At 43.1% G+C, this 24,613-nt stretch overlaps 1 protein-coding gene across 1 annotated transcript in view; it reads left to right on the top strand.

Moving 5' to 3' along the window:
• Positions 1–1,634: 1,634 nt before the first annotated feature.
• The window catches only part of ITGA8 (integrin subunit alpha 8), a 161,236-nt gene continuing 138,257 nt past the window's right edge, over positions 1,635–24,613 (top strand). Inside the window, exons 1-3 of the mRNA XM_030550460.1 lie at positions 1,635–1,816; positions 2,295–2,419; positions 23,084–23,184. Coding sequence (XP_030406320.1) covers positions 1,635–1,816; positions 2,295–2,419; positions 23,084–23,184 — 408 coding nt within the window. The remainder of the gene's footprint in view (positions 1,817–2,294; positions 2,420–23,083; positions 23,185–24,613) is intronic.

The following is a 24,613-nucleotide window of genomic DNA, read 5'->3' on the forward strand; positions in this document are numbered from 1 at the left end:
GCTGTTGAGTGCCTAATTCCTAGGAGTAGCTTTTCCATGTCCTTTTATATCATAAAAGGCTCTCTCAAAATATAAGACTCTTCAGGGGATGAAATGGTTTAAGATCTCATGGGAGTGGGGGAGAAGAGAAGGAAGCTATTCAGCTGGAAGCTACTGAAACTTCATCCCTGCTATACACATGGGTAGAGCTGGGTGAATTTGTCTGCAGATCATGTCACAGTGTTGATGCTTTCTTAAATCTTGCTTGGGACAGAGGACAAAATCAGGCTTATGATGGAAACTCCTTAGAGCTGGATTGTGCAAGTGCGGGGGTGGGTGGGACTCCCACAGCCTGTATTTATTAAACTAAATGAGGCTCCATACAGACACCGGGCCCCTTCACACAGAAGCACTTGCAGGATCAAGACCTTCATTGTGGAACAGCAACCACTGCTCTGTAATTGTCATAGGTGCCTCTCAGGGTCAAATTCTGATTTCAGGTTACCTAGTGCAAATCCCAGTAACGTCGCTGGCTTCTGAGTGATTACTCTGGATGATATTCTCAGAATTTGGTCTTAATTTTTTCTAGTTCGGGAGAGGGGACTGGTGCGATCACACACCTTTACAGCTGTTTTTTGGAAACAGTTTTCTGTAAGGCTGGGGCAGAAGGGCGTCGTTGGTGTTGCCAAATCAATCGTTTTAAATAAAAATAAAAGTACTGCCACGATTTCATTTTTTTAAATTTAGCTCAGTCCTGTTTCTCATTGAGAATTCGTTGTGGGCTAAACTGGCAGAGCAGCTGTTTTTATAGTTAGAGCCAATATCCTTAAATGTGTGGGTTAGATCACACACGGCTAACAAACAACTTAGAACCACGGGTTCTACCTTTCCCTAAAATCCCACCTGTCCGTTTCGGGGCATTTGCAGTCCAAGAAAGAGTTAGAAGTGACTTGTCCTTCCCGGTTTCTCCGCGGGGGAGGGCGCTGCTCACCTTTGTTTGCCCCCGCTCCAGAGTGCCACCTGTGGCTACCACACCACAAACGTCGGGGGGGAACTTTGCTCTGGGGATGCTGCTGCGCGTTATGTACGGGCTTGTACTTTCATGCTTTAATTGCCTTCCTCTAATTTAGCAAAGCAGCTGAACCTCCCCCTGACTTGTTGGCTATGCAAGGAAGGCTCAGATTCTACCTTTCACACAGGGCAAAAATCTGTTTGCTTTTAAAGTGGGGAGCGACTAGATCCCCTCGGATCCTATTCCGGGGGCATCAGGCAACCCCCAGCGAGTAGATTCCCTCGTATCTCTCTCACACACGGCGTGGGGAAGAAAGAAAGTTCAGAGCCAGGGAGCAGCGGTCCCCGGCCGGCCGGCCACCCACCCACCAGCGCGCCCGCTGCCCCAGCGGCCGGCCACCAGGGGGAGCCCCGGAGTCAGCCGGCGACCACTAGAGGCTGGAGCCAGCGCCTGCCTCACTCGCCGCGGCGCGGAGATGCTTGTGGGCGCAGGGCGAGAGGCGGCGCGGAGCGGGGCCGCGGGGCCGAGCCGAGTCGCTGCGGGTCCCTACGCACTGGCCGCCTCCCCGCTGCGCCCCGCGCCCCGCCAGGCTGCCCTCGCCGCGCTGCCCCGGGAGCGGGAGGCTCCACGGCCGAGGAGCAGGATGCTGGTCCCGGGGCGCCGCTGGGAGCCCCTCGCTCCGCCGCTGCTGCTGCTGCTGTCCGGGATGCTCCGGCCGCCGGGGCTGGCGGCGTTCAACGTGGACGAGGAGAAGGTGACCGTGTACAGCGGGCCCGAGAGCAGCTACTTCGGCTACGCGGTGGATTTCCACCACTACACCGGCGCGTAAGTAGCCCCGGGCTGCGCGGGGTCACCGCGGCTCGCTTCCGCCCTGCCCCGGAGCTCGGCGGCCCCTCCTCGGCCATTAGCCCCAGAGCCGGGGCGATCGGAGACCCGGGGGGCAGAGAAGTTCTCCATCAGCCCAAGTCTTCCTGACTTAAGCCAGCCAGGGCACGCCTGGAAACCAGCTTCGGGGTGGGGGGGATCTGCCCAAACACCTAGCGGTGGCAGCCCATTGCTGGTCTCTCTGTCACCAGCTCGCGATTACAGCCCCAGCTGCCCCCTCGCCCGCAGGGGTGATCTCCTGGCAACAGGTCGGAAGGAGAGCTCGCTGGGGCATGTGGCAGCAGGGGAAGGGGGCTGGTGATTTCTGCCAGCCCCAAGGCTCTGGTGGGGGTGATAATGTGTTGGCACAAATGATCTGCCATCAGTTCGCCTTTATCTTTTGCTCACCAGCTAGTGATGGTCACCAATGTTTTTGCAGAGTAAGTGTCCTGGTCGGTGCTCCCAAAGCCAATACTACACAGCCGGATATACAGGAAGGGGGAGCGGTGTATTACTGTCCTTGGCCAGCCGCCGAGTGCAAACAGATCCCCTTTGATACTACTAGTAAGTGAATCATTATAAGCATATAACGCACAGCGTATTTTGCGTTGTATTGTATTGCTAAAGTCACCTCTTACTGCGAGTTGATTCGCCGCTCCGTTCACGTATGTCTGTCACTCTCATCTGAGTGTGTGTAGTTCCCTAGAGAAATTTCACTCTTGGAAGTTTGTGTGCAGAGGGGGATGGGGGGAAAATGGTCCCTACAGAAATAACAATCTCGTGAATTTGGGGATTGGTTCATAGGCGACTGCCGTTTTCCATAAATTTGAATTAAAAGTGTTTGGATTGCACTTAACACTTTAAAAAGAAATACCCACTTGCAAATGTTCAGAAGACCAAACTCGTGTTTCACGTAGTCCTCTGAACAGTGGAAATTGGTTGTTGGCCTTCTTCAGTGCTGCTTTCAACAAGGGATTTTCTACCCATTCAGAGGGAGGGAGTACTTTGTGCTGCATGCTGATTTAATTCTTTGCAGAAAGGAAGAATTTTCTTTCAAAATACTGGATGTTGGATGCAAACTGATGTAGGCATAATGTGGATAGATTATATCCGACCACTTTCAAAATCCCAAGACAGATGTTTCTTATTTAATTAAAGGGAACACACATTTTAAACAATTCAGGCTGTTTATGTTTTCTGTTTATAGCCCTTGAAAATAATTTAAACCTAGTGTTTCCAAAAACATTTAAACAGAATGGTTTAATGTAGGCATATTTATGTAATACAATCTTTAGAAACAAAAGTTACAATTCACCAGATTGTATTTAATTTTAGTGCTTATTTGTCATACAAATATTAATATAATACAACAAAGTCTGTTTCTATGAACATAAATGAAATTTCAGTCAACTTCCCCATAGCTAACAAATCAGCAACACAGTTCCCCAGCTATCTGTATGCGAGTGCATGGAAGAGTCCCAGTTTACTGTATTGTAAACATTGCAATACACCTGCAATACCTGGATATAGACTGTCTCTAATTCTGTATGCATGTAGATGTACTGAGTATACGTGTCCCCTGTGCTGTGTGTATATATTTTAATATATGCATGTGTATATATGTACACAGCAAATATTGCCAAGACACGTACTATTTACATCTGGGTAAATAACGCCCTTATAATGCCACAGGAGCGTACAGTGCAGTGCTATGTGTTTAAATATAAATTGTTTTCAAGTACTGAAGCTTAATTCAAAGTAAGGATCCAGTACATTTGAAAATGTTATCCTTGAAAATGATTACAGTGGAAGCATAGGGCCAGATCAGGCCCTTGTGTGGAAAACACCACAGTGAGTGGCTAAACAGATTCAGGAATCAGAGTGGTAGCCGTGTTAGTCTGTATCAGCAAAAACAATGAGTCGTCCTTCTGGCATCTTAGAGACTAACAAATTTATTTGGGCATAAGCTATCGTGGGCTAGGGTTATAGCCCACGATAGCTTATTCCGAAATAAATTTGTTAGTCTCTAAGGTGCCACTAGGACTCCTCGTTGTTTTTGCAGATTCAAGATGACTCCACAAGTTATATCAGTCATAGAATTTCTGAGAGATCTGGAATAAAGGTTTATCTTTCTGGAGTAGGTAGGAGGTGCAGTGGCCAGAAGCGGTTGACTACTTGAATCATGGGCTTTGCCATGCAAATGCTAGTTTGTGACCAGATAAGAGAACTTCATTTTCCAGAATAGTCAGTCCAAAACTTTTCCAGATCACTAAGCTGAAGCATGATCTCAGGGAGCCCACAGAGGCAAGGTAATACCCTATGTCTATAGGGGCTAGAGACAAGAGAAAGGAAAGTGTACTAGGGTATGTACTGTATATACCAATGAATTCAAACATAAGCCTGAGCTAGGATGTGGGTGCTCAGAATGCTTTGCATATGTCATCACTGATTCCATCAGCATTAATTTATTTATACATCTGAGGTGTAAAATCGATTACCTTACTTGGGAATGATGCCACTTATGTTCGGTTCAGCTCCCTTCTCTTCAGAATATTTTCAGCTATATGAGCAAGTCTTCTGTTCCTTTTTTCTCTACTCCAAAGCAGAGCAGACAATACTGTCTTTAGCCTGGATCATGAGCTTTCGTGGGTGAATACCCACTTCGTCAGATGCATTCACCCACAAAAGCTCATGCTCCAAAACGTCTGTTAGTCTATAAGGTGCCACAGGATTCTTTGCTGCTTTTACAGATCCAGACTAACACGGCTACCCCTCTGATACTTGACACAGATGTTTTCAGAATATTCTTATACGACCTTATATGACCTCTGTCACTGTAAGAATACCTCCGACTCATTAATAAATTTATCCCTGCAATATCCCTTCGAGGTGATACTGTCCCATTTCTGAAACACAGAAACAAAGTATTTAGGTTTGCCCAAGGTTACACAGGGAGTCTATGGTGGGGCTAGGAATTGAATATGGATCCCCTTCATCTCAATCTACTGGCTTAACCACAAGACCATCATTTCTCCAATATTAGGAAGTTTCACTTATTAAGAGTATAGTAGATGGGGAATTAAATATACTGGCTTTAAATAAAAAAAAGGAATGTTTCACACACAGAAGTAGTTTTGTAAAAGGCATTGAATTTGTTGACATCAAAGGGCTGGAAATAACCTTCCGAAAACAGGAAAGAAAGAGAAAATTAGATGATTTCAGAGCTGAAAGCTTTCATTTTAATGCCTTTTTATACAAAACTCACCTTTTTCTTGGACCTAGTCCAGTATTGGCTGCTCTTTCAGTCAAGTGTGCTAAGTACAATAAAAGGAAAACAAACTGTTGAATAATTAATAATTTGCTTCACTAAGATTAGAATAGAAACTAATGCAGTACACAGAGAGAGAGAGAGAACACATTACATACCACTTAAATGGCAATGCAAACTGACAGCTAAATCCAGCATTTCCTTGAATTATAAGCATAACAAGTCTTTAATGTTCCCATTAGGGGAGTCTAGTCTCCCCCTGACACACAAGTAACTCACTTGTAGTATTATAGTCAATGAGAGTTACCTTGTCCCAATGAGAGAAGCACACTTGGATGCTTTTCTCACTTGCATTGCCAACAATGACCATCAGACTTAAAAAAAATAGAAACAAAGGAAAGTTAATTGAATGAGAACACTTTCCATAAGTGCCCTTTACAAAAGAGCTATAATAATACTTTTGATTTACAGGAGTTTGGAATTACCTTGTGAACATTATTAACTACAGAAAGATAGATTTTAAGTGATTTTAAGTAGCAAGCATAGAGATCAAAGTGGATTACCTAAGAAACAAAAATAAATTTGCAGACTAAGTTCTATGAACTAAACAGAATTTGATTTAAACAGTGTCTCACTCCAATAAATGGTACAAACAGGTCACATGTCTTCAATACACAGGCTGGAACTGCCATTCAGCCTGGGACCACCCTCCCCCAGTTCAAAGTCTTTGTCCTACAGACATGTTTCCAGGTGTTGAGTTGTGGTGGGAGTGAGGCCAAGTCATGATATCACTTCCCCTCTTTTATAGTTTCTTCCTGCTTGCTGTGATATGGAGTCTGCCCCCACTGGTCAAGCAGCATCCATTGTCTACATGCTCTCTCTCAGAAGTCTTCTGGGATGGCTGCTGGGAGAGTGGATTCTCTTTGGTGGGAAACCAGCAAGTCTGGCTACTCCACTGTTGTACCTGAAAGGCTGGTTGTGTGTGTTCTCAGCCTCATAACATATCTCAGTGACATATACAGCAATGCTTCAGAACCTCACATATAATAATAGCATATACAATCCAACATAATATTAATGGTCAACAGATTAAGGCTTTTAACATGATACCTTACAAGGCATACTTTGTTCAAAACATGTAATAATTATATGATAGTGGTGAATATGGAGGTTCCAGGGTGTTGCTTTGAGGTATAGAATGCCCCAGTGCAAAGTCCAAGATCATGCATTTAGGGACTAACAATAAGAATTTTTTCTATAAGCTGGGGACATATCAGTTGGAAGTGATAGAGGAGGAGAAAGATCTGGGTGTATTACCTGATCACAGGAGGTTTATAAGCCACCAATATGATGCAGCTGTGAAAAAGACTAATGCAGTCCTAGGATGCACCAGGCGAGGTATTTCCAATAGAGACAGGGAAGTGTTAATACCATTGTACAAGGCACTGGTGAGATCTCAGGATCCGGAATATTGTGTGCAATTCTGGTCTCCCATGTTTAAGAAAGATTAATTCAAACTGGAACAGGTGCAGAGAAGAGCTACTAGGATGATCTGAAGAATGGAAAACCTGCCTTATGAGAGGAGTCACATAGAGCTTGGCTTGTTTACCCTAACCAAAAGAAGGCTGAGGGGAGATATGATTGCTCTTTATAAATGCATCAGACGGATCAATACCAGGGAAGGAGAGGAGTTATTTAAGTTAAGCACCAATGTGGACACCAGAATAAATGGATATAAACTGGCCATCACCAAGTTTAGGCTTGAAATTAGGTTAAGGAGTGAAGTTCTGGAACAGCCTTCCAAGGGGAGCAGTGGGGGGAAAAAACCTAACTGGCTTCAAGACTGAGCTTGACAAGTTTTTGGAGAGGGTGGTATGATAGAACTGCCTACAGTGGCATGTAGCTGACTGCTAGCAGCGCATATCTCCAACGGATCATTATGGGGCTCTGGATGGGGAGGGCTCTGAGTTACTACAGATAATTATTTCCTAGGTGTCTGGCTGGTAGATCTTGCTCATATGCTCAGGGTCTAAATGATCTCCATATTTGGAGTCAGGAAGGAATTTTCCCCTAGGTCAGATTGGCAAAGACTCTGGGGGGGTTTCTCCTTCCTCTGCAGCACAGGGAAGGGGTCACCTGCAGGTTTAAACTAGTGTAAATGGTGAATTCTCTGTATCTTGAAGTCTTTAAATCATGATTTGAAGACTTCACTAACTCAGCTAGAGGTTAAGGGTCTATTACAGGAGTGGGTGGGTGAGGTTCTGTGGCCTGCAATGTGCAGATGGTTAAACTATATAATAGTGATGGTCCCTTCTGACCTTAAAGTCTTTGACTTGAATTTCAAGCATCGTTCGTTCATCAACATTCCAAATGCATCACCAGTATTTGAATTTATGCTATTAATATCCTCCCTCTGCTCAAATGTGGAGAAAAAAGAGAGAGAGCTGAAACATAGAAATGTAATGACATCAATCAAGAGCCAGGAAGCTGTATTATGCCACATGCTAACTTTATGATGGGATAGTAATTACAGCTGTTCTGTAATAATTTACGATTACTGAATGTTGACCTGGTTATTGAGATGTTTACTGTCTGAATGTATTGGTATAGATTAATATGGGGTTGTAAGGAAAAACAAGCAAGGGAAGAAGAATGGCTCAAGATAAGCCTCTTCTCCACAAACCCTTGAGAGTTGTTAGGAGACAATGCTGGACAGGAAGAGGTGTTGGAACTGAGACCAGTACATAGTGAGATATGTAAAGTTAGTTTCATGTCTGTCTCTGCTTCAGGGTGCCTTCTTCTAGCTGCCAAACACAGAATGGATTCCTTAGTATTCTGCTATCAATATCTGTATATCAGAATATAGCCAATTAGGCAGAAAGTCATCCTAACTGAGACCAAGAATATCTGCTACATGTTCATATTTGTGTAGAAAAATCACAAGGCATAATCTCAATTGTTCTACAGTGGATTATCCCAAACTGTCATATATCATATAAGAATATGTAAATCTGTCAAGTCATGATGATTTTCATCCACCAGTGATAAAACTAACCCAAAACTAACTTTTAGTGTTTTATGGCATGTGATGTGCATATTTGTGGGTGTTAATATCTAGCTTGTGGAAAGGTAAGGGAACTTCATTTTTTTCAGATCAGTCAATCCAGGTCTTCTCCAAAGCACTAAGCTGACTTAATTACTAAGGGTATGGCTACACAGCGCTGGGAGTTAAACCTGTCTTCGTACAGCTGAGTAGGGAAAGTGCTGCAGTCTGTCCACACTGACAGCTACCAGTGCACTGTCGTGGCCATATTTGCAGCATCTGCAGGGGTATTGGGAGCAGTGCATTATGGGCAGCTATCCCAGCATTCAAGTGGCTGCAATGTGCTTTTCAAAAGGAGGGGGGTAAGGTGGAGTGGAGTGTGACAGGGAGCGTGGGGGAGAGAGAGAGTGGATTTTTGGAGCTGACACTGTGTCAGCTCCCTGCCTTGCAAGTTCCGACCCCTCCCCTCCACCCCCCTCTCACTCACTGAAAGCAAACAGCAGCTGTTTTTTTTTCCTCACAAAAAAAAGATAAGCAGCCTCGCCAAAATGGACCCCTCTCCTCTCCCTCCCGCCCACCACGCTGCTTCTCTCCTCATGCCCCCTCCCTCCCCCTCTCTTCAAGCAAACACTAGCTGTGGGCATTCCAAAGGGAGCCCCCCTGCCTCTGCCCATTCACAGCAAACAGGAGCTGTGTTTGTTTCTTTGATAACCAGCTCCAGAGCCTGGAGATCACAACAAAACAAAGAGAGTAATCTTCACTTAAAAGGATTATGGGAAGCTTCCGGAGGTCAGTCACAGCTTACTAAGATTATTCCCTGTTTACACTGGTGCCCCGGCGCTGCAGCAGCAGCGCTATACTCTTTATTCCTCTTTGGGAGGTGGAATACAAGCAGCGCTGTAGCCACAGAGATACAGCGCTGTATGTGCCTTGCCAGTGTGGACGGGGAGTGAGTTACAGCGCTATAAAGCCACCAACAGCACTGTAACTCTCAAGTGTAGCCAAGGCCTAAGCAACAACAGCAATTAACGCCCTTAGTGATGTATGTTCTTTGCTCTCTAGGTGAGATGTCTTTACGGATTCTCCACTTTGTTCCCTCCTTTTCCCTCCCTCCTCTTAAAGGTGTCATGTTGCACTGACCTACCCTTAAGCAGTGGAAAGCTGGATATGACTCTCTTTGGGGTATAATGAGAGGGAGATGGGGTTGGAGGAGCATGTTTTAGTGTGCCTGTCCAGTGCTCACATCAATCAGGAATTCCCGAGTTCCTATCCTGGTTCTGAGACAGATTTCCTCTTTTGCCTTCAGCAAGTCACAACTTCTTTGCTTCAGTTTCTCCATCTCAGAAGTGGGGCTAAGAATACCCACTTACCTTGTAGCTGTGAGGCTTAATTACTTAATACAGGAGAACCTCAGAATTATAAACACTTTGGGAATGGAAGTTGTTCATAACTGAAATGTTTGCAACTCTGAACAAAGTGTTATGATTGTTCTTTCAAAAGTTTGCAACTGGCCATTGACTTAACAGTTTTGAAACTTTACTATGCAGAAGAAATGCTGGTTTTAACAATTTTAATTTAAATAAAACAAGCACAGAAACAGTTTCCTTACTTTGTTAAATATTTTGTTAACTTCCTCTTTATTATTTTAGTAGCTTACGTTTAACATCATAAGGACATTAGTGTGACCGAGTATGGCCATTCTTAAGTCCATCTATCTCAGTATCTTGTCTTCCAACAGTGGCTAATGCCAGGTACTTCAGAGGAAATGAACAGAACAGGTCATCATCAAATGATCCATCCCCTGTCACCGATTCCCAGCTGTGTTTGCTATTTTTTTTCCGGTCTCTGCTGCTGCCTGATTGTGTACTTCAGGTTCTAAATGAGGTGTGTGTGTTGACCAGTCAGTTTGTAACTCCGAGGTTCTGCTGAACTTGTGTTTTGAAGGTGAGAATTGGTCTGCAAGTACTAATATGAGTGTTGTTCCTTATGGTGACCAGAAGGGGGTAGCAGAAGGGCAACTTGCAGAAATCGTTCCCCCTATTTGACTAAGTGCTTTACTTCTAAAGCATCAAGAACATCTTGCAGCTCCTGACCAAACTTGAGTCCCCATTTTAACTGTTTATACATCAGATCTGTTGGAATATGAACAATACACATTTCAAAAACTCATTTTAAAATGATTTAGGTACATAATGGGGAGAAACAACTTTTAAAAAGGCAGCACCGATGGGGCACAAATTTGCCAGTCTTCCAGGATTCAGCACGTTCTCTCTCTCCTGTGAGTGTGCTTCATCATCTATTAGTCAGACAAGTTGTATTTTTCAAACTAACTGTAGAAAATATGAATAGCCTGTCAAGAAAAAAAGGTAGGGGGGGAAAGTCTAGGTTAACTCTGGCCAAGTGTGCGGTTGAGAGAAAACATGAGCCAGTTTGGCCAGAAGCTGAGCTGATTGTTACAAAACCCAGGTACTGTAGAAGGAAAGGATATATTGTGAGACTCAGGAGATTTAGTTATATTAAAAAAAACTATTAACTGTAAAGATGATAAAATCCTGTGGGAAATGTAGAATCCTGTTATAAAATAGGATTTGCATCTCAAGAGAAAATATTAAGGGAGAAAAAGTTCACCCCACCTTCAAATTCTGACACTATTGATTCAACAACACTGGTTTTGCCTTACCATGGGCTTAATGATTCCCATGTAGAGTTCTGATTTATGGCAGGTATGTGCTTTCTTTTCCCAGTCTCTGTCACATTTTAAGGAGAAAAAGGAAAAAAGTAATTTAACTCCCATTGACTTCAATGATAATGTCCCTGAGTCAGGAAAAAGTGAAAATGGAACAAAAACTTCTGGGTATGGCCCAATTAAATTAAAATAACTTGCATGAATGAAATCTAATGTACAATAAAAAAAATGTAAATCCACTTATGCAAAATCTAATTCATTTCAAAATAGAGCCCCTCTCATGATAATCCCAAGAGATTTAACTGCTCTAAAACATTAATAAAAATAATATCTAATGCTTTCCATCTGTAGACCTAAAAGCACTATGTAATGGAGGTCAATATCATTACCTCCAGTTTGCTAATATGGAAACTGAGGCACAGAGAAGCAAACTGAGTTTCCTAAAGTCAGTCTCCTCCTCTCCCAGTTTCCAACAGGACCAGTTATCACCTTTTTGCTTCACCAGCTAGACCTGGTTCCCTAGATTCTAGTTCCTAGCCTTGTGATTGTTCTCGGCACTTCTGTGTGAAAGATCTAAAATCAATGCTTATGTGAATGCTAAGAAGGAAAATAGGTGACTATGGCCTGGTCTACAGTACAAAGTTAGGTCAATTTAAGACACCTTGTGTCATCTTAGTTGTGCATGTGTCTATGCTTAAATTTGTCTCCCCCTGATGTAAGCTCTCCATTACACTAACATAGTAACACCACCTCCCCAAGCAGCATTGAGTCATGGTCAATGTATTGATGTCAACACATGAATGTAGGTATTGTTACCTGTGTCAACCTTAACAGTCATCCAGCAGCTGTTCCACAATGCCCAACAGTGAATTCCACTGCCCAGGGGTCATGGCAAATGGAAGCCGCCCCCTGTCACTTTAAAACTCTGTGAATTTTTGAATGCCTTTTCCTGATTGTCCAGTTTGGAGACCACATCTTGCAGCTTGCATTGCTGTGTGCCGCTGGCCAGCTGACCATGCTGGCTACATGCTCCAGACACACTTTGGCTTGGAGTAGACAAGAGATATTGGATCTCCTGGGCCTGTGGGAAGAAGAGATTGTGCAAGTACAGCTATGGACCAGTCATAGAAATATGGACATCTATGATCAGATTGCATGGCAGATGCAAGAAAAAGGATACGACAGGGATTAGTGGTAGTGCCACATGAAAGCAAAGGAACTGTGGAAGACATACCAGAAGCCCAGGGAATTCACCAGTCATTGCAGTGCCGAGCTGCAGACCTGCTGCTTTTTTAAAGATCGTCATGCCATATTTTCTGGATACCCCATCATCACCATGGATACCCCGAGCCATAGGCCCCTGGCATGACAGTGAGGAGGAGGAAAAGGAAGAGGGACACGTGACCAAGGGTCCAGCTATGCCATGAGTCAGGACCTGTTTGAGACTCCACTGCAGTCTAGTCAGTCCCGACAGTTGGGCATGGGTGAGCCTGATGTAGGGGAAGGAACTTTGGGTAAGTGTGTACATTTATTTCCCAGTGCAGTGATGCTTCCCCCAACTTCTCATTGGAATTTTAATGTGGATACTCTGCAGTTCTCTCCCAAAGTTTTCGAGGGATGGCAGGCACATTTCCTCCTCCATGGTGGGACACTTTCCCATGCCACTCACTGATAACTTCGACAGGTACCATTGCAGTACACAGGCTAGTAGCATCTGGGCCTGGGTGGCTTTGGGATGCCATTAACAGCTGTGGCCTTGAGGGGTTCTCCCTCTAGCCCTGCAGAACACTTTAGCCAGATAAAAAAGAGGATTTGGGATGACATGTTCAGCAAGATCTTGCTTCAGACTGTGAACAGAGGGCCTGGAGCATGAATATTGCAGACTGTATGGAGAAGGAAATAGCTGGCAGGAGAAAGGCCCAGGAGTCAGAGAGGGTGATGCACGAGTACATAATGGCATTTATCCAGAAGCACACACAGATGCTGCAGACTCTTGTGGACCTACAGGTTCAACAATCCTGGGCTCACCTCCTTTTGCAGTCCATGGAGAACTTCAGTATAGAACCTCCCTACAAACCCCCTCAACATTCCCTGTGGAATCAGGAGCTGCATCCTTATCCCTACCACTATACCTTGGGGGAAAATGAGGGGCTGGGCAAGGGGGACGACACACATTAAGGACAACCACAGCTTCATGTACACTGACTTGTGAGAACAACTGTTGATGAATGTGTAGCTAAAAAGGAAATGAATGTTCCTTTCCCTTCTTTAAGCTCTGTGCTATACATTTGTTAAGATTTTAATGTATTTGCTTTTAACTTGCACAGAAATTTTTTGATGTGTTTTACTATGTATTACTCGATAGAACTCTATTGTTTGGAAAATAATTCATCTGTATTAGTTTCCAACATATGCTGCAAAGTGTCTAGCAGTTCTGAAAGCACCCACCTACTTGTTACTGTACAGAGTGACCCAACTCATAGGATCAGTGACAAACACAGTGTTATAATCATAAATGTACAGCAAACACCACCAGAATAATAAGTGCTTTGTCACTTTTATATTCATAGATGTGCACCAAGCACCACTCAGTTCCTAACAGGCCCCTAAACTTCAGGGCCAGGTAGAGCACAGAACACCTGAATGCATTACTGTGGCTTGGTGTTCTTTCAAAGCCTCCCTGGCTGTATAGCTCCACATTGAGCTATTCTGATAGCCCTTGTGTCTGGCAGTTCAAACTCAGCAGACACTCAGGTGGAGGGCTCCCCCCCTACCCTCCATCCCAGCAGCAACTTTTTTCCCTTTGCTTCACAAATATTATGCAAGCCAGAGCAGGCAGCTAAAACCTTTGGGATGTTTTTCTCACTGAGATCCAATTTTGTGAATACACGATGCCGGCAACCCTTCAGTCTACCAAAAGCATGTTCAACTGTCATTCTGCACTGGCTGAGCCAGAAGTTCAATCTTTGCTTGGTGCTGTCGAGGTGGCTGGAGTACGGCTTCATGAGCCAGGGGAGTAAGGGGTAGGCTGAGTCCCCCAGGATCACATCACCATTGGTGAGCTGCCAGTTGGGAAAGAAAGTCACTGTTTGTAGCTTTCTGAACAGTCCAGTGTTTTTAAAGATATGAGAGTCATGCACCTTCCCTGAGCAGCCAACATTGATGTTAGTGAAGCATCCCCGGTGACCCACGCAGCACTTGCATAACCATAGAAAAATAATCCTTTCCGTTGATATACTCTGTGTCATGGTGATCTGGTGCTGTCTGTTGCTTGACTGCAGTTTGAGATCCCAGTTGCTGCAAATTCATCCATTATGTCCTGCATATTGCCAGTGCATGAGAGGAGGCAATTAATTGCCCTGCGTACTTGCATGGCAGTGCCCCTATGCCCCTACAATGGATTTTCCAAGTGCAAAATGATTTTCCATTGACTGATAGCAATCTGCAATCTGATGTCGTATGTTTCCACAGTGTGATCAGCACTTGCTTCTCCATTGTCAGTGAAGCTCTCATTCTTGTGTACCTGCACTGGAGGGCTGGAACAAGCTTGGCACACAGAACCAGGAATACAGCTTTGTGCATCTGACAGTTCTGCAGCCACTGCTTGTCATCACAATCCTGCATTATGATATGATGCCACCAATCAGTGCTCATTTCTCGGGCCCTGAAGCAACGTTCCACTGCCTGAAGCTGCTCTACCTTTAACTGGTTCTTGCTATGTCCCACAGCAATCTGACTGCCTGGAAATCATCGTGTTCCCCACGGCTCTTCTTTGGGCTGTGCAAATACCAAAGGATCATGCATCCTGTGCTTGCAGTGCTCACGGCAATGGTGCAGAGCTGTGGAGGCTCCAGGTTTCTGTCAGAGGTGGTGAACAGTAAAAAGTCCCGTGCGGGTTATGGGATTTTCAAAATAGGCACATAAATTGTGGGTTAGAGATGGCACTATGAGTTGGAGAAAATTGTATGATGGGAACTTGACCCTGCAGTCCCTGTCACCTCTGCAAGATTCATTTTTGCTCCACCAGGCATTGCCAGAACTTCCCAAAAGACAGTATGTGTTGGATGGTGGAGAGTTACCTACCCATAATACACTGCACTGTACATCGAAACAAGCATTCCTGGTGAGTATGCACAGTGCCAACATAAGGATGCATGCACACAAGCATTATATTAACTGCAGTGATTTTATGCTGCCGTAACATGCATTGGCAAAAGTTTGTATTGTAGACATGCTCCAAATGCGAGCACTGGCGTGTCTCCTCCTCCTCCTCCTGCATCTGCAGAGAGGTAGAGTGGAGACTAGCATAATCTTTTAGGGGAGTAGTAAGGAAATCCATGGGCTGTATATGGCATCAGGTGGGAATGATCTTGTCTACAGATTGGACGTTACTGGATCAGAATTAAAACTAAGAATGGGAAGTGGATCTGCAGTGTGGCCACTGGAATATTAGCAAGACTGCTGCTGTTTAGTCTACAAAGTCTTACCTAAGAGCAGACAGAACAGGTTTCCAGGTGTTTAGCAGTAACAGTTCACACTCATTCTTTGGGATCACAGGAAATCTACCCCTGGAGGGTTTTCCCAACATTTTAGAGAAAAGAAAACAGCTGTGCCTCGAAAGCAAGAAAGTTCAAAACTTGATACCCATGTAAATACATTTTATGTAATTGGAAATGGGAATTCCTGGCTTTTTAATGATACAGAGCTTTCTTCTCTAGTTCCAAGGAGTTCCGAGATATGGGTCTGAATATTGCCTATCCTGGACCTCAGTAACTCCTGGGGAGAAGCATCCCACTTGGAGGAGTAAGAAGGAAGCATTTTTCTGACAGGTTGATTTTTTAAAATAAAGCAGCATCAGTGGTTTGACAGCTGCACAGGGATTTGGAATATTAGAAGTAGTGTAGGTGGAGATGGATTAGTGGGCAGAATGCAGGTTAGGCTGTTTGCTTTTCTCATGTACTTTAAAGTATTGTTACCACACAGACCACATAAAGTTACTCTTTCCTCCCTAAGTTTTTGGGGAAGGAGGACAGTTTTTGGGTGGATGTATTGTAGATATATTGTACAGCTGGGATCAATTGTTTGAGTGGGATCTTTTTTCTTCTTTCTTCAGTTTGAGAAAATTGTTGTGCTTGGTTTTGTTTAAATTGTTTTTTGGAAAGGTGGTTTTTAAATTTTTTAAAATCTAAATAAATAAAATAACTAATTATGCAAATCAGTACTGCACCAGCAAATATTTGCATATGCATCCATTCAGTATGCAAATCCTGCATTTATCCGTTCACAGAAGCTTTTGCAGATGCAAGTTACGTAGCTGCATGCTGAACTGCTCATAGGTGTAATTATTCACTTGGTGAGCCAAATGGGAATTGCACCTACTGATGAAGGCTAAATGTGATCTAACATATGCAAATACTGGATTTACAGGTGTACCAATTACCTGCTCAGTTCTCAAGTGTACAATTGTGGCCTACAATGTTGTTTTAACATAGAGTCATATTTGACTATGTGGATTAACATTTTTCTTAATTGTGTTACTGCTGTATGGACTTAAAACACAAAAACACTGCCACAAGAGTTTTGCTTACCACATGCTTGGCCCATTCTGTGCACTGCTGCTGCCACATGTATGCTGATGTTGGAGGCTGAATTATGGAGTCCTTGAAATTATCCTCTATGACATGTGGCCATCGAGGCTAAATTCTCCTCTCAGTGACACCACTGCAACCCCCATTGAAATAACACCAATGACGTGATTTCAGTGGAAGTTCCACTGAAGCTGCTGTCATGAGCATTTGGTCCACACCACTGATAAATGCTGTGCCAGATCATGCTACCAACAGGTGCCACATGGCACGGTTTGCTGAACAGATTGAAAAGCATGTGATATTTGCTTGACCTGATGGAAACACAAGGAAACTTTCTGCATAAACTCTTGATTTCTGCAATGTTAGGTAATCTTAGTCCCATTTCAGGAAATAATATTAGTGCTCATCTTTAAATTTGTTCATGAGCCTAATCCTGAGGTCATTGCTCAAACAAACCCCACACTGAAGTCAAAGGGAATTTCCCTGAGTAAAGTTTGAATAAGGATCTTAGATTTGGTCCATGAGAACTTTATTATCCAACTCACAGCCTCAGTAACGAGGCTGGGAGTTGAGGGCATGGGCAAGGAGTCCTTTCTTCCCCACCAATGGAATAGCAGTAGAGCCACAATGGCTCCCTAGACTGTTGCTGTTTCCATCCTCCATATGAATAAGGGCTGCTGGATTCATGTAATAGGCAGAGATCCACTGGCCTTAGCACCAGTCCTTCCAGGGCCACCTCCTGCCCTGCATCCAAGACTCTGTCAACAGCATTCCAAAAAAAACCCTTATGGAGCTGGTGTCCACACAGTGGTAGCGCCACATGGGTTTCATTGCAAGAATTGCCCTCTGGAGCCCAGTGAAATGGGGCAGCATTTCTTGGAGAAACTACATGCTCTTTTGGCATTTTAAAGAGCTGCTGTTCTGAGTCAGGCAAAATTACACGTTAAGTCAATCAACATTTGGTATGGGATAAGGACTAAAAGGAAGGAGGTTCAGCACAGCTGAGCATGGATTACAATTATTAGCAAAGCAGGAGGTTGAGTGGTTAGGGCACTAACCTAGGACTTGGGAGATGCTAGTACAGTTCCCCGCTTCACCACACACATTCTGAGTGACCAGAGGCACAGCCTTTCTGTGCCTTGATTGCCACTAAGTAAAGTGGGAATAATAGCACTTCTTATCTTCTAAGGGTGTGGTGAGGATAAATACATTAAAGGTTGAGAGGAGCTTGGACACTACTGTAATGGGGGCCATATAAGTATCTGTGATACAGTGAAATAGCAGCTGTTTTGTGTTGTACTCCCACAGAAACCTGTTCTCTAATTAAACATGCAGTGTACGGTACAAATAAAATAACACAATCTGGGTAACTTCACAGATGTGTCCATTTTTATGTGAGACAAGGTGGATGAGGTAATCTCTTTTATTAGACCAACTTCTGTTAGTGGGAGAGACAAGTTTTCAAGCTTACACAGAACTCTCTTCAAGTCTTAATATCCTGGGACCAGCATGGATATAAGAACACTGCATACATTTGTATGTTATATGGGGAAAGCTGCAAGAAATAGTCGCTGTTTTATCATGATCTTAATACTGGTTTGGCTTCAGGAAGTGTTATATGTGAAGCGCTACATGATACATAAAAGCCACATCCAGAAATGGTTGTGAGATGTGCTCCCCTAGCAGGAGCTCCTGAAGGCGTTATGTTTCAGACAGGTGCAATGTCTGAGAAAACACAGCCATATTGTGCTTCAGGCAGACCCTGTGACAGGTACCAGCTTTGCTGGCCTGTATGGAGAAAAGAGAAACAAGGCCATAGCTTGACTGATGCTCGACTCACATACTCTAGTTAGTTACCCCTGAAATAATCTTGTGCAGGCTATCTCACTGTAGTTTAGTCCCTTTATCCTATACAGCATCATGGCTTTAAAAGTGTCAGGGGACAAAGTGTAGAGTTAGAATCATAGAATATCAGGGTTGGAAGGGACCTCAGGAGGTCATCTAGTCCAACCCTCTGCTCAAAGCAGGACCAATTCCCAACTAAATCATCCCAGCCAGGGCTTTGTCAAGCCTGATCTTAAAAACCTCTAAAGAAGAAGATTCCACCACCCCCCTAGGTAACCCATTCCAGTGTTTCACCACTCTCTGAGTGAAAAAGTTTTTCCTAATATCCAACCTAAACCTCCCCCACTGCCACTTGAGACCATTACTCCTTGTTCTGTCATTGGGTACCACTGAGAACAGTCTAGATCCATCCTCTTTGGAACCCCGTTTTAGGTAGTTGAAAGCAGCTATCAAATCCCCCCCTCATTCTTCTCTTCTGCAGACTAAACAATCCTGGTTCCCTCAGCCTCTCCTCATAAATCGTGGGCTCCAGCCCCCTAATCATTTTTGTTGCCCTCTGCTGGACTCTTTCCAATTTTTCCACATCCTTCTTGTAGTGTGGGGCCCAAAACTGGACATAGTACTCCAGATGGGGCCTCACCAATGTCGAATAGAGAGGAATGATCAAATCCCTTGATCTGCTGGCAATGCCCTACTTATACAGCCCAAAATGCTGTTAGCCTTCTTGGCAACAAGGACACACTGTTGACTCATATCCAGCTTCTCATCCACTGTAACCCCTAGGTCCTTTTCTGCAGAACTACTTCCTAGGCATTCGGTCCCTAGTCTGTAACAGGGAATGGGATTCTTCCGTCCTAAGTGCAGGACTCTGCACTTGTCCTTGTTGTATAGGGTTTTGCAGGAGCTCTGAAATCCCAGCCTCCATCTTGGATTCATTCTCAGAGGGGTAATTCTTGATAAGAGGTATAGTTTGTAAAGCATAACTTCTATTCACATTTGAGTACAATCTGCCTGTACGCAAATGTGTTTCTTTCAAATAAAAATACTATTTTCAAACTAGAAAAGTGGTTGTGAGGATTCACTCTTCAGAGTCAGTCTAAGGTTGGCAGCTGTAAGTCAAAACCCATGGTAGATTTTCAAGCTTTAAAAGCTTTGTTTTCAATCAAGACCACATACTTGAACATAGCCTGTGTTCAGATATGTTGGTTTAATCCAAAAAGAAGCTTTGAGAGCTTGAAAGTGTCTGCATGTCTGGCCCCTTTAGGTGAGCGAATCAAAAGAGTGGCACCAAAGGGTGGGTGGCATTTGGCACCTCCCACTATGCAATGCCTCACGAAGGTCATCTTCTGTCACCCCCCTAAGGGTTTTGGCCCTTTAATAGTTTTGTGCTTAAAAAAAAAATTAAGTACATTTTTATATATATTCTTGCTGATTTCTGAGAATCACAAGTATGCATGCGATAAAGTTTCTGGCTCTTTTGCCAGTTCTGTGAGTGCTCATTGCAGTACTAGAAAACCTGTATTAGTGAGGCACAGAAATATACAAATTTCACATGGTTCATATAAATGAAAGGAACTTTCTAAAAACTTTCATACATTCAGTCTGAGTCAGTTTTTCTGATCCTGTGACTTCATACGTAGTGCTAAATTAACAAAAATACAGTCTCCTATCCCCTAATATAATGGTTCTTTCACCCCAATTCAGGTTGTATCAATAACATTTATCAGCAGTTATTGCACAGCAGAGTCTCCAATGCCACAATATACCCTGTGCTTAGCCCTGGTCTACACTACGAGTTTAGGCCAAATTTAGCAGCATTAGATTGATTTAACACTGCACCTGTCCACACATCGAAGCCATTTTTGTCAACTTAAAGGGCTCTTAAAATCAATTTCTGTACTCCTCCCCGAAGAGGGGATTAGCATTGAAATCGACCCTGCTGGGTCAAATTTGGGTAGTATGGATGCAATTTGACGGTATTGGCTTCCGGGAGCTATCCCAGAGTGCTCCATTGTGACAGCTCTGGACAGCACTCTCAACTCAGATGCACTGGCCAGGTAGACAGGAAAAGCCCTGCGAACTTTTTAATTTTATTTCCTGTATGGCCAGCGTAACGGGCTGATCAGCACAGGTGACCATGCAGAGCTCATCAGCACAAGTGACCATGGAGTCCCAGATTCGCAAAAGAGGTCCAGCATGGACCAAATGGAAGGTACTGCATCTGATCGCTGTATGGGGAGATGAATCTGTGCTATCCAAACTCCATTCCAAAAGAGGAAATGCCAGAATATTTGAGAAAATCTCCAAGGGTATGAAGGACAGAGGATATAAGAGGGACCCGCAGCAGTGCCGTGTGAAGCCTACCAAAGAACCAGAGAGGCAAACGGCCACTCTAGGTCAATGCCCCAGACATGCCGCTTCTATGATGAGTTGCATGCCATTCTAGGGGGTGCCTCTACAACTGCCTCACCCCTGTGCTTCCCTCCTCCCCCACCCCTCCCGAGCTACCTTGGCAGTTATCCCACCATTTGTGTGACCAATTAATAAAGAATGCATGAATTTGAAACAACAATGACTTTATTGCACCTGCAAGTGGAGATTGAAGTGGGGAGGGGAGAGTGGTTGGCTTACAGGGAAGTAGAGTGAACCAAGGGGGCGGGTTTTCATCAAGGAGAAACAAACAGAACTTTCACACCGTAGCCTGGCCAGTCATGAAACTGGTTTTCAAAACTTCTCTGATGCACAGCGTGGCCTGCTGCGCTCTTCTAACTGCCCTGGTGTCTGGCTGCGTTTATCAGCGGCCAGGCAATTTGCCTCAACCTCCCACCCCACCATAAATGTCTCCGCCTTACTCTCACAGATATTATGGAGTACACAGCAAGCAGTAATAACAATGGGAGTATTGGTTTCGCTGAGGTCTAACCGAGTCAGTAAACTGTGCCAGCGCGCTTTTAAACGTCCAAAGGCACATTCTACCACCATTATGCACTTGCTCAACCTATAGTTAAACTGCTCCTTATTACTGTCCAGGCTTCATGAACCATGGGAGCAAGGGGTATGCTGGGGTAAGTGCAACCACGCAGTGCTGCTGACTGAGAGAGCAGCCTGAGACAGAAGCCTCCAGCTGGCATGATATTCCAGGCAGGACTGAATCTCCATTAGATGAAACTTAAAGAGGAGAAATGACCTGGAGTCATTCCCATTTTTGTCCAGGCTCCCCCGACCGACCTCACCGAGGTCAGCCAGGAGCACCCACAGGGCAATGACAATGGCTAGTAGTTGTATTGTACCTGTCTGCTGTCCACAAGGCAAGGCAAGGGGATACTTCTGTGTAGCACTGCAGTACCACATCTGCCAGCAGCACCCAGGAGACATACGGTGATGGTGAGCTGAGCGGGCTCCGTACTTGCCGTGGTTTGTCATCTGCATGGGTAACCCAGGAAAAAAGGCGAGAAACCATTTTTTGCTGTTGCTTTCAGGGAGGGAGGGAGGCCTGATGACATGTACCCAGAACCACCCACGACAATGTTTTTGCCCCATCAGGCATTGGGAGCTCAACCCAGAATCCCAATGGGCGGTGAAGACTGCAGGAACTGTGGGATAGCTACCACAGTGCAATGCTCTGAATGTTGACACTAGCCTCGGTACTGTGGACGCACACAGCCGACTTAATGAGATTAGTGGGGACACACACAATCTATTGTATCAAATCAATTTCTAAAAAATTGACTTCTATTAAATTGACCTAATTTCATAGTGTAGACATACCTAGGAAAGAACATAGGTATTTCATCTACCACTGTCTGTAACTGCAGCAAAATGTTGACTCTACTTTTTACTGGTATGTTTTTGTTTTTCATTTACCTAAATTCAGATAATGTAATATGATGTTAAAAAACTCTCTACATTCCAGGTTTGACAGTGTGTGTGTTTTCATTTTCACTGAAAATGCGTAAAAAAGCGTTGATTCTTGTGAAATATTCTTTGATAAGAACCAGAGAGAAAAGTAAGAGAAGACAGATATGAGGAGATGTGGGTAATAAGCTGCTTATATATAAATTGAGAAGTTCATTAGGAGTGACTGGTGAGGGAGGAGCATACTTTAAGACCATGTGGGAAATCAGTTTACTTCAGAGTGCTGAGGGTGAAAGGAAGGGATGTCTGCTTTTTATTAAACCTGAAATGCATTATAATTGGGCTGAGTCTTTACCCAGATGGCTCCTCTTATGCTGACATCTGCAAAGTGTATATAAAGCCATGTTAAAGAACTGTCTCTTGTGGCAGTATGTACACATGTAATTCAGTTAAGAACTAAGTCCTTTACTATACTTAATACTGGTCCTTGAATAATGCATGCTGAGAAATTGCATTTGCCTGGCCAACAACGATTATAATACATATTTTGTCACAGTATAAAGCTATGTGACTTTTGAGAACAGTTTCATGAAATTTTTGCTCATTTTGCAGGGATTCCTGTTCATTCTTTATTAGAAATCCCCAGCTAAACAAATTTTTCAGTGTGGATAGAGGGCTAGACTTTTCCTTAGTTTCCTACATTTTTCATTGCCATTACAGTCATTTCAAATATTTAATTTTATGAGAATTTGATAGAGGCATTTTCCATTGACCAGTGATGTGCTTGAACAATATTAAAATGTCTTTACCACATTAATGAAACTTGTCTGAGGATGATAGATGTGATATAATTCATATGTCCATTGCTCTGTTATCTAGCTGAAGCCAACGGAGTAACATTTTTTAAAATTAGATACCAGCAGCCTGTTTCTTTCTTTGTCAGACAACAGAAAAATCAAAGTCAACAGCACCAGGGAACCTATTGAGTTTAAGTCAAATCAGTGGTTTGGGGCAACAGTCAAGGCTCATAAAGGAAAAGTTGTGGTAAGTTTAATGAATTGATGTTCATTTTCAGACGTTTACATTTTCTGAACTGTATATCTTAAATGTGTGTGCGCAACTAATAGGTTTTAGAATATACATATATACAAAAACAGATTATATATAAAGAGAGAGATTAGACAATAAAAGCAATATGTAAAAATCAGATTGAACTGAATACTTGAAGACCATCTGAATGCAGTGTTAGAAATGAAGAAAGGCATTTTACTCATCGTGCAAGGAAATGAGTAATCTATTTTATTATTCAAAGCATAAAATAGTGGAACTATTTTTAAGATATATAGGAACTGATAGCCATAGGTTTAAAAAACTGTAATGTATTGTAAAGCTTTGAGGAAAGTTGGCTACGGAATTACCTGAAGGAAGCCAAAAATTCCAGTGAAGATCAATTGATATCCTGATGAAAATGTTACTATTCAATATTGTATCAATATTTAATTTTGTTTTATAGGATAATCATGTTCTATTGTATTGTTATATTGTAGTCATGGTAATGACTAAAGAAGAGTTTTGCTTTAAAAAACATTAAGTGTATGTGTTCTGCTTTTATAGAACATTTTGCAGGCATCGATAGAAAGCCCCTACTGCATATTTATACTGATATATTTGATTTCTTTCTTACATTGAGTAGTTTTCTTACATTGAGTTGATTTCTTTCTTACATTGAGTAGTTATAGTAGTTGATGCATGCTATACACAGGCATTTTACATTTACAGTTTTTGCACTAGGATTCACAGTGAAAATGATACTAATCACTTTGTGATGTGAAACTTTAGTTTGGCCATACTTTAGTTTCCTTCCAATTATGAAACAACAACTTTTGCCTTGGGATTTGTTTAAAGCTGTTTCAGTTATTAATTAATGGGGCTAAGTATCTAAAGGAAATGCCTTACTTTAAATAGTTGATCTTGTGGTTAACCCCAGAAAAGGATTTTGACATAAAACAGGTGATGAATAAAACATCGCTCTCTTGTGTTATAGAACTAACATGTACAGTTAATTCCCTGCGGTTTTGCATCTGAGTTATCGTAGCTGTCAAGTTACAAATTTGGTACCTGCATCTGGTAGACATACTTTTATTTACAAGTTGGTAACATATATACAATTATTGTTAAAAAGGAAATCCTAACATATTTTTTGGCTCTAACTAAAATTTGTCATAAAGTGTTATATTGATTTAAATAGCTGAATGCTCATGAGTACTCTAATAATAACAGTTAGCAAGCTGAAATATATCATCTTCTTATACAACTATTCACTGAAACTTAAAATGCCTTGGTTTTAATCAGATGTGAGGAAATCCCACCATTGATTGCTGTGCCATAAAAAAAAAAATACAATGTCCATTATAGACCGGTTTTGTTTTGGTTCTGGTATGTTTTCTCATCAACAGTTTTGCAAAACTTTCTG

The sequence above is a fragment of the Gopherus evgoodei genome, chromosome 2 (genome assembly GCF_007399415.2).
Source record: "Gopherus evgoodei ecotype Sinaloan lineage chromosome 2, rGopEvg1_v1.p, whole genome shotgun sequence".
Classification (NCBI taxonomy): Eukaryota; Metazoa; Chordata; order Testudines; family Testudinidae; genus Gopherus; species Gopherus evgoodei.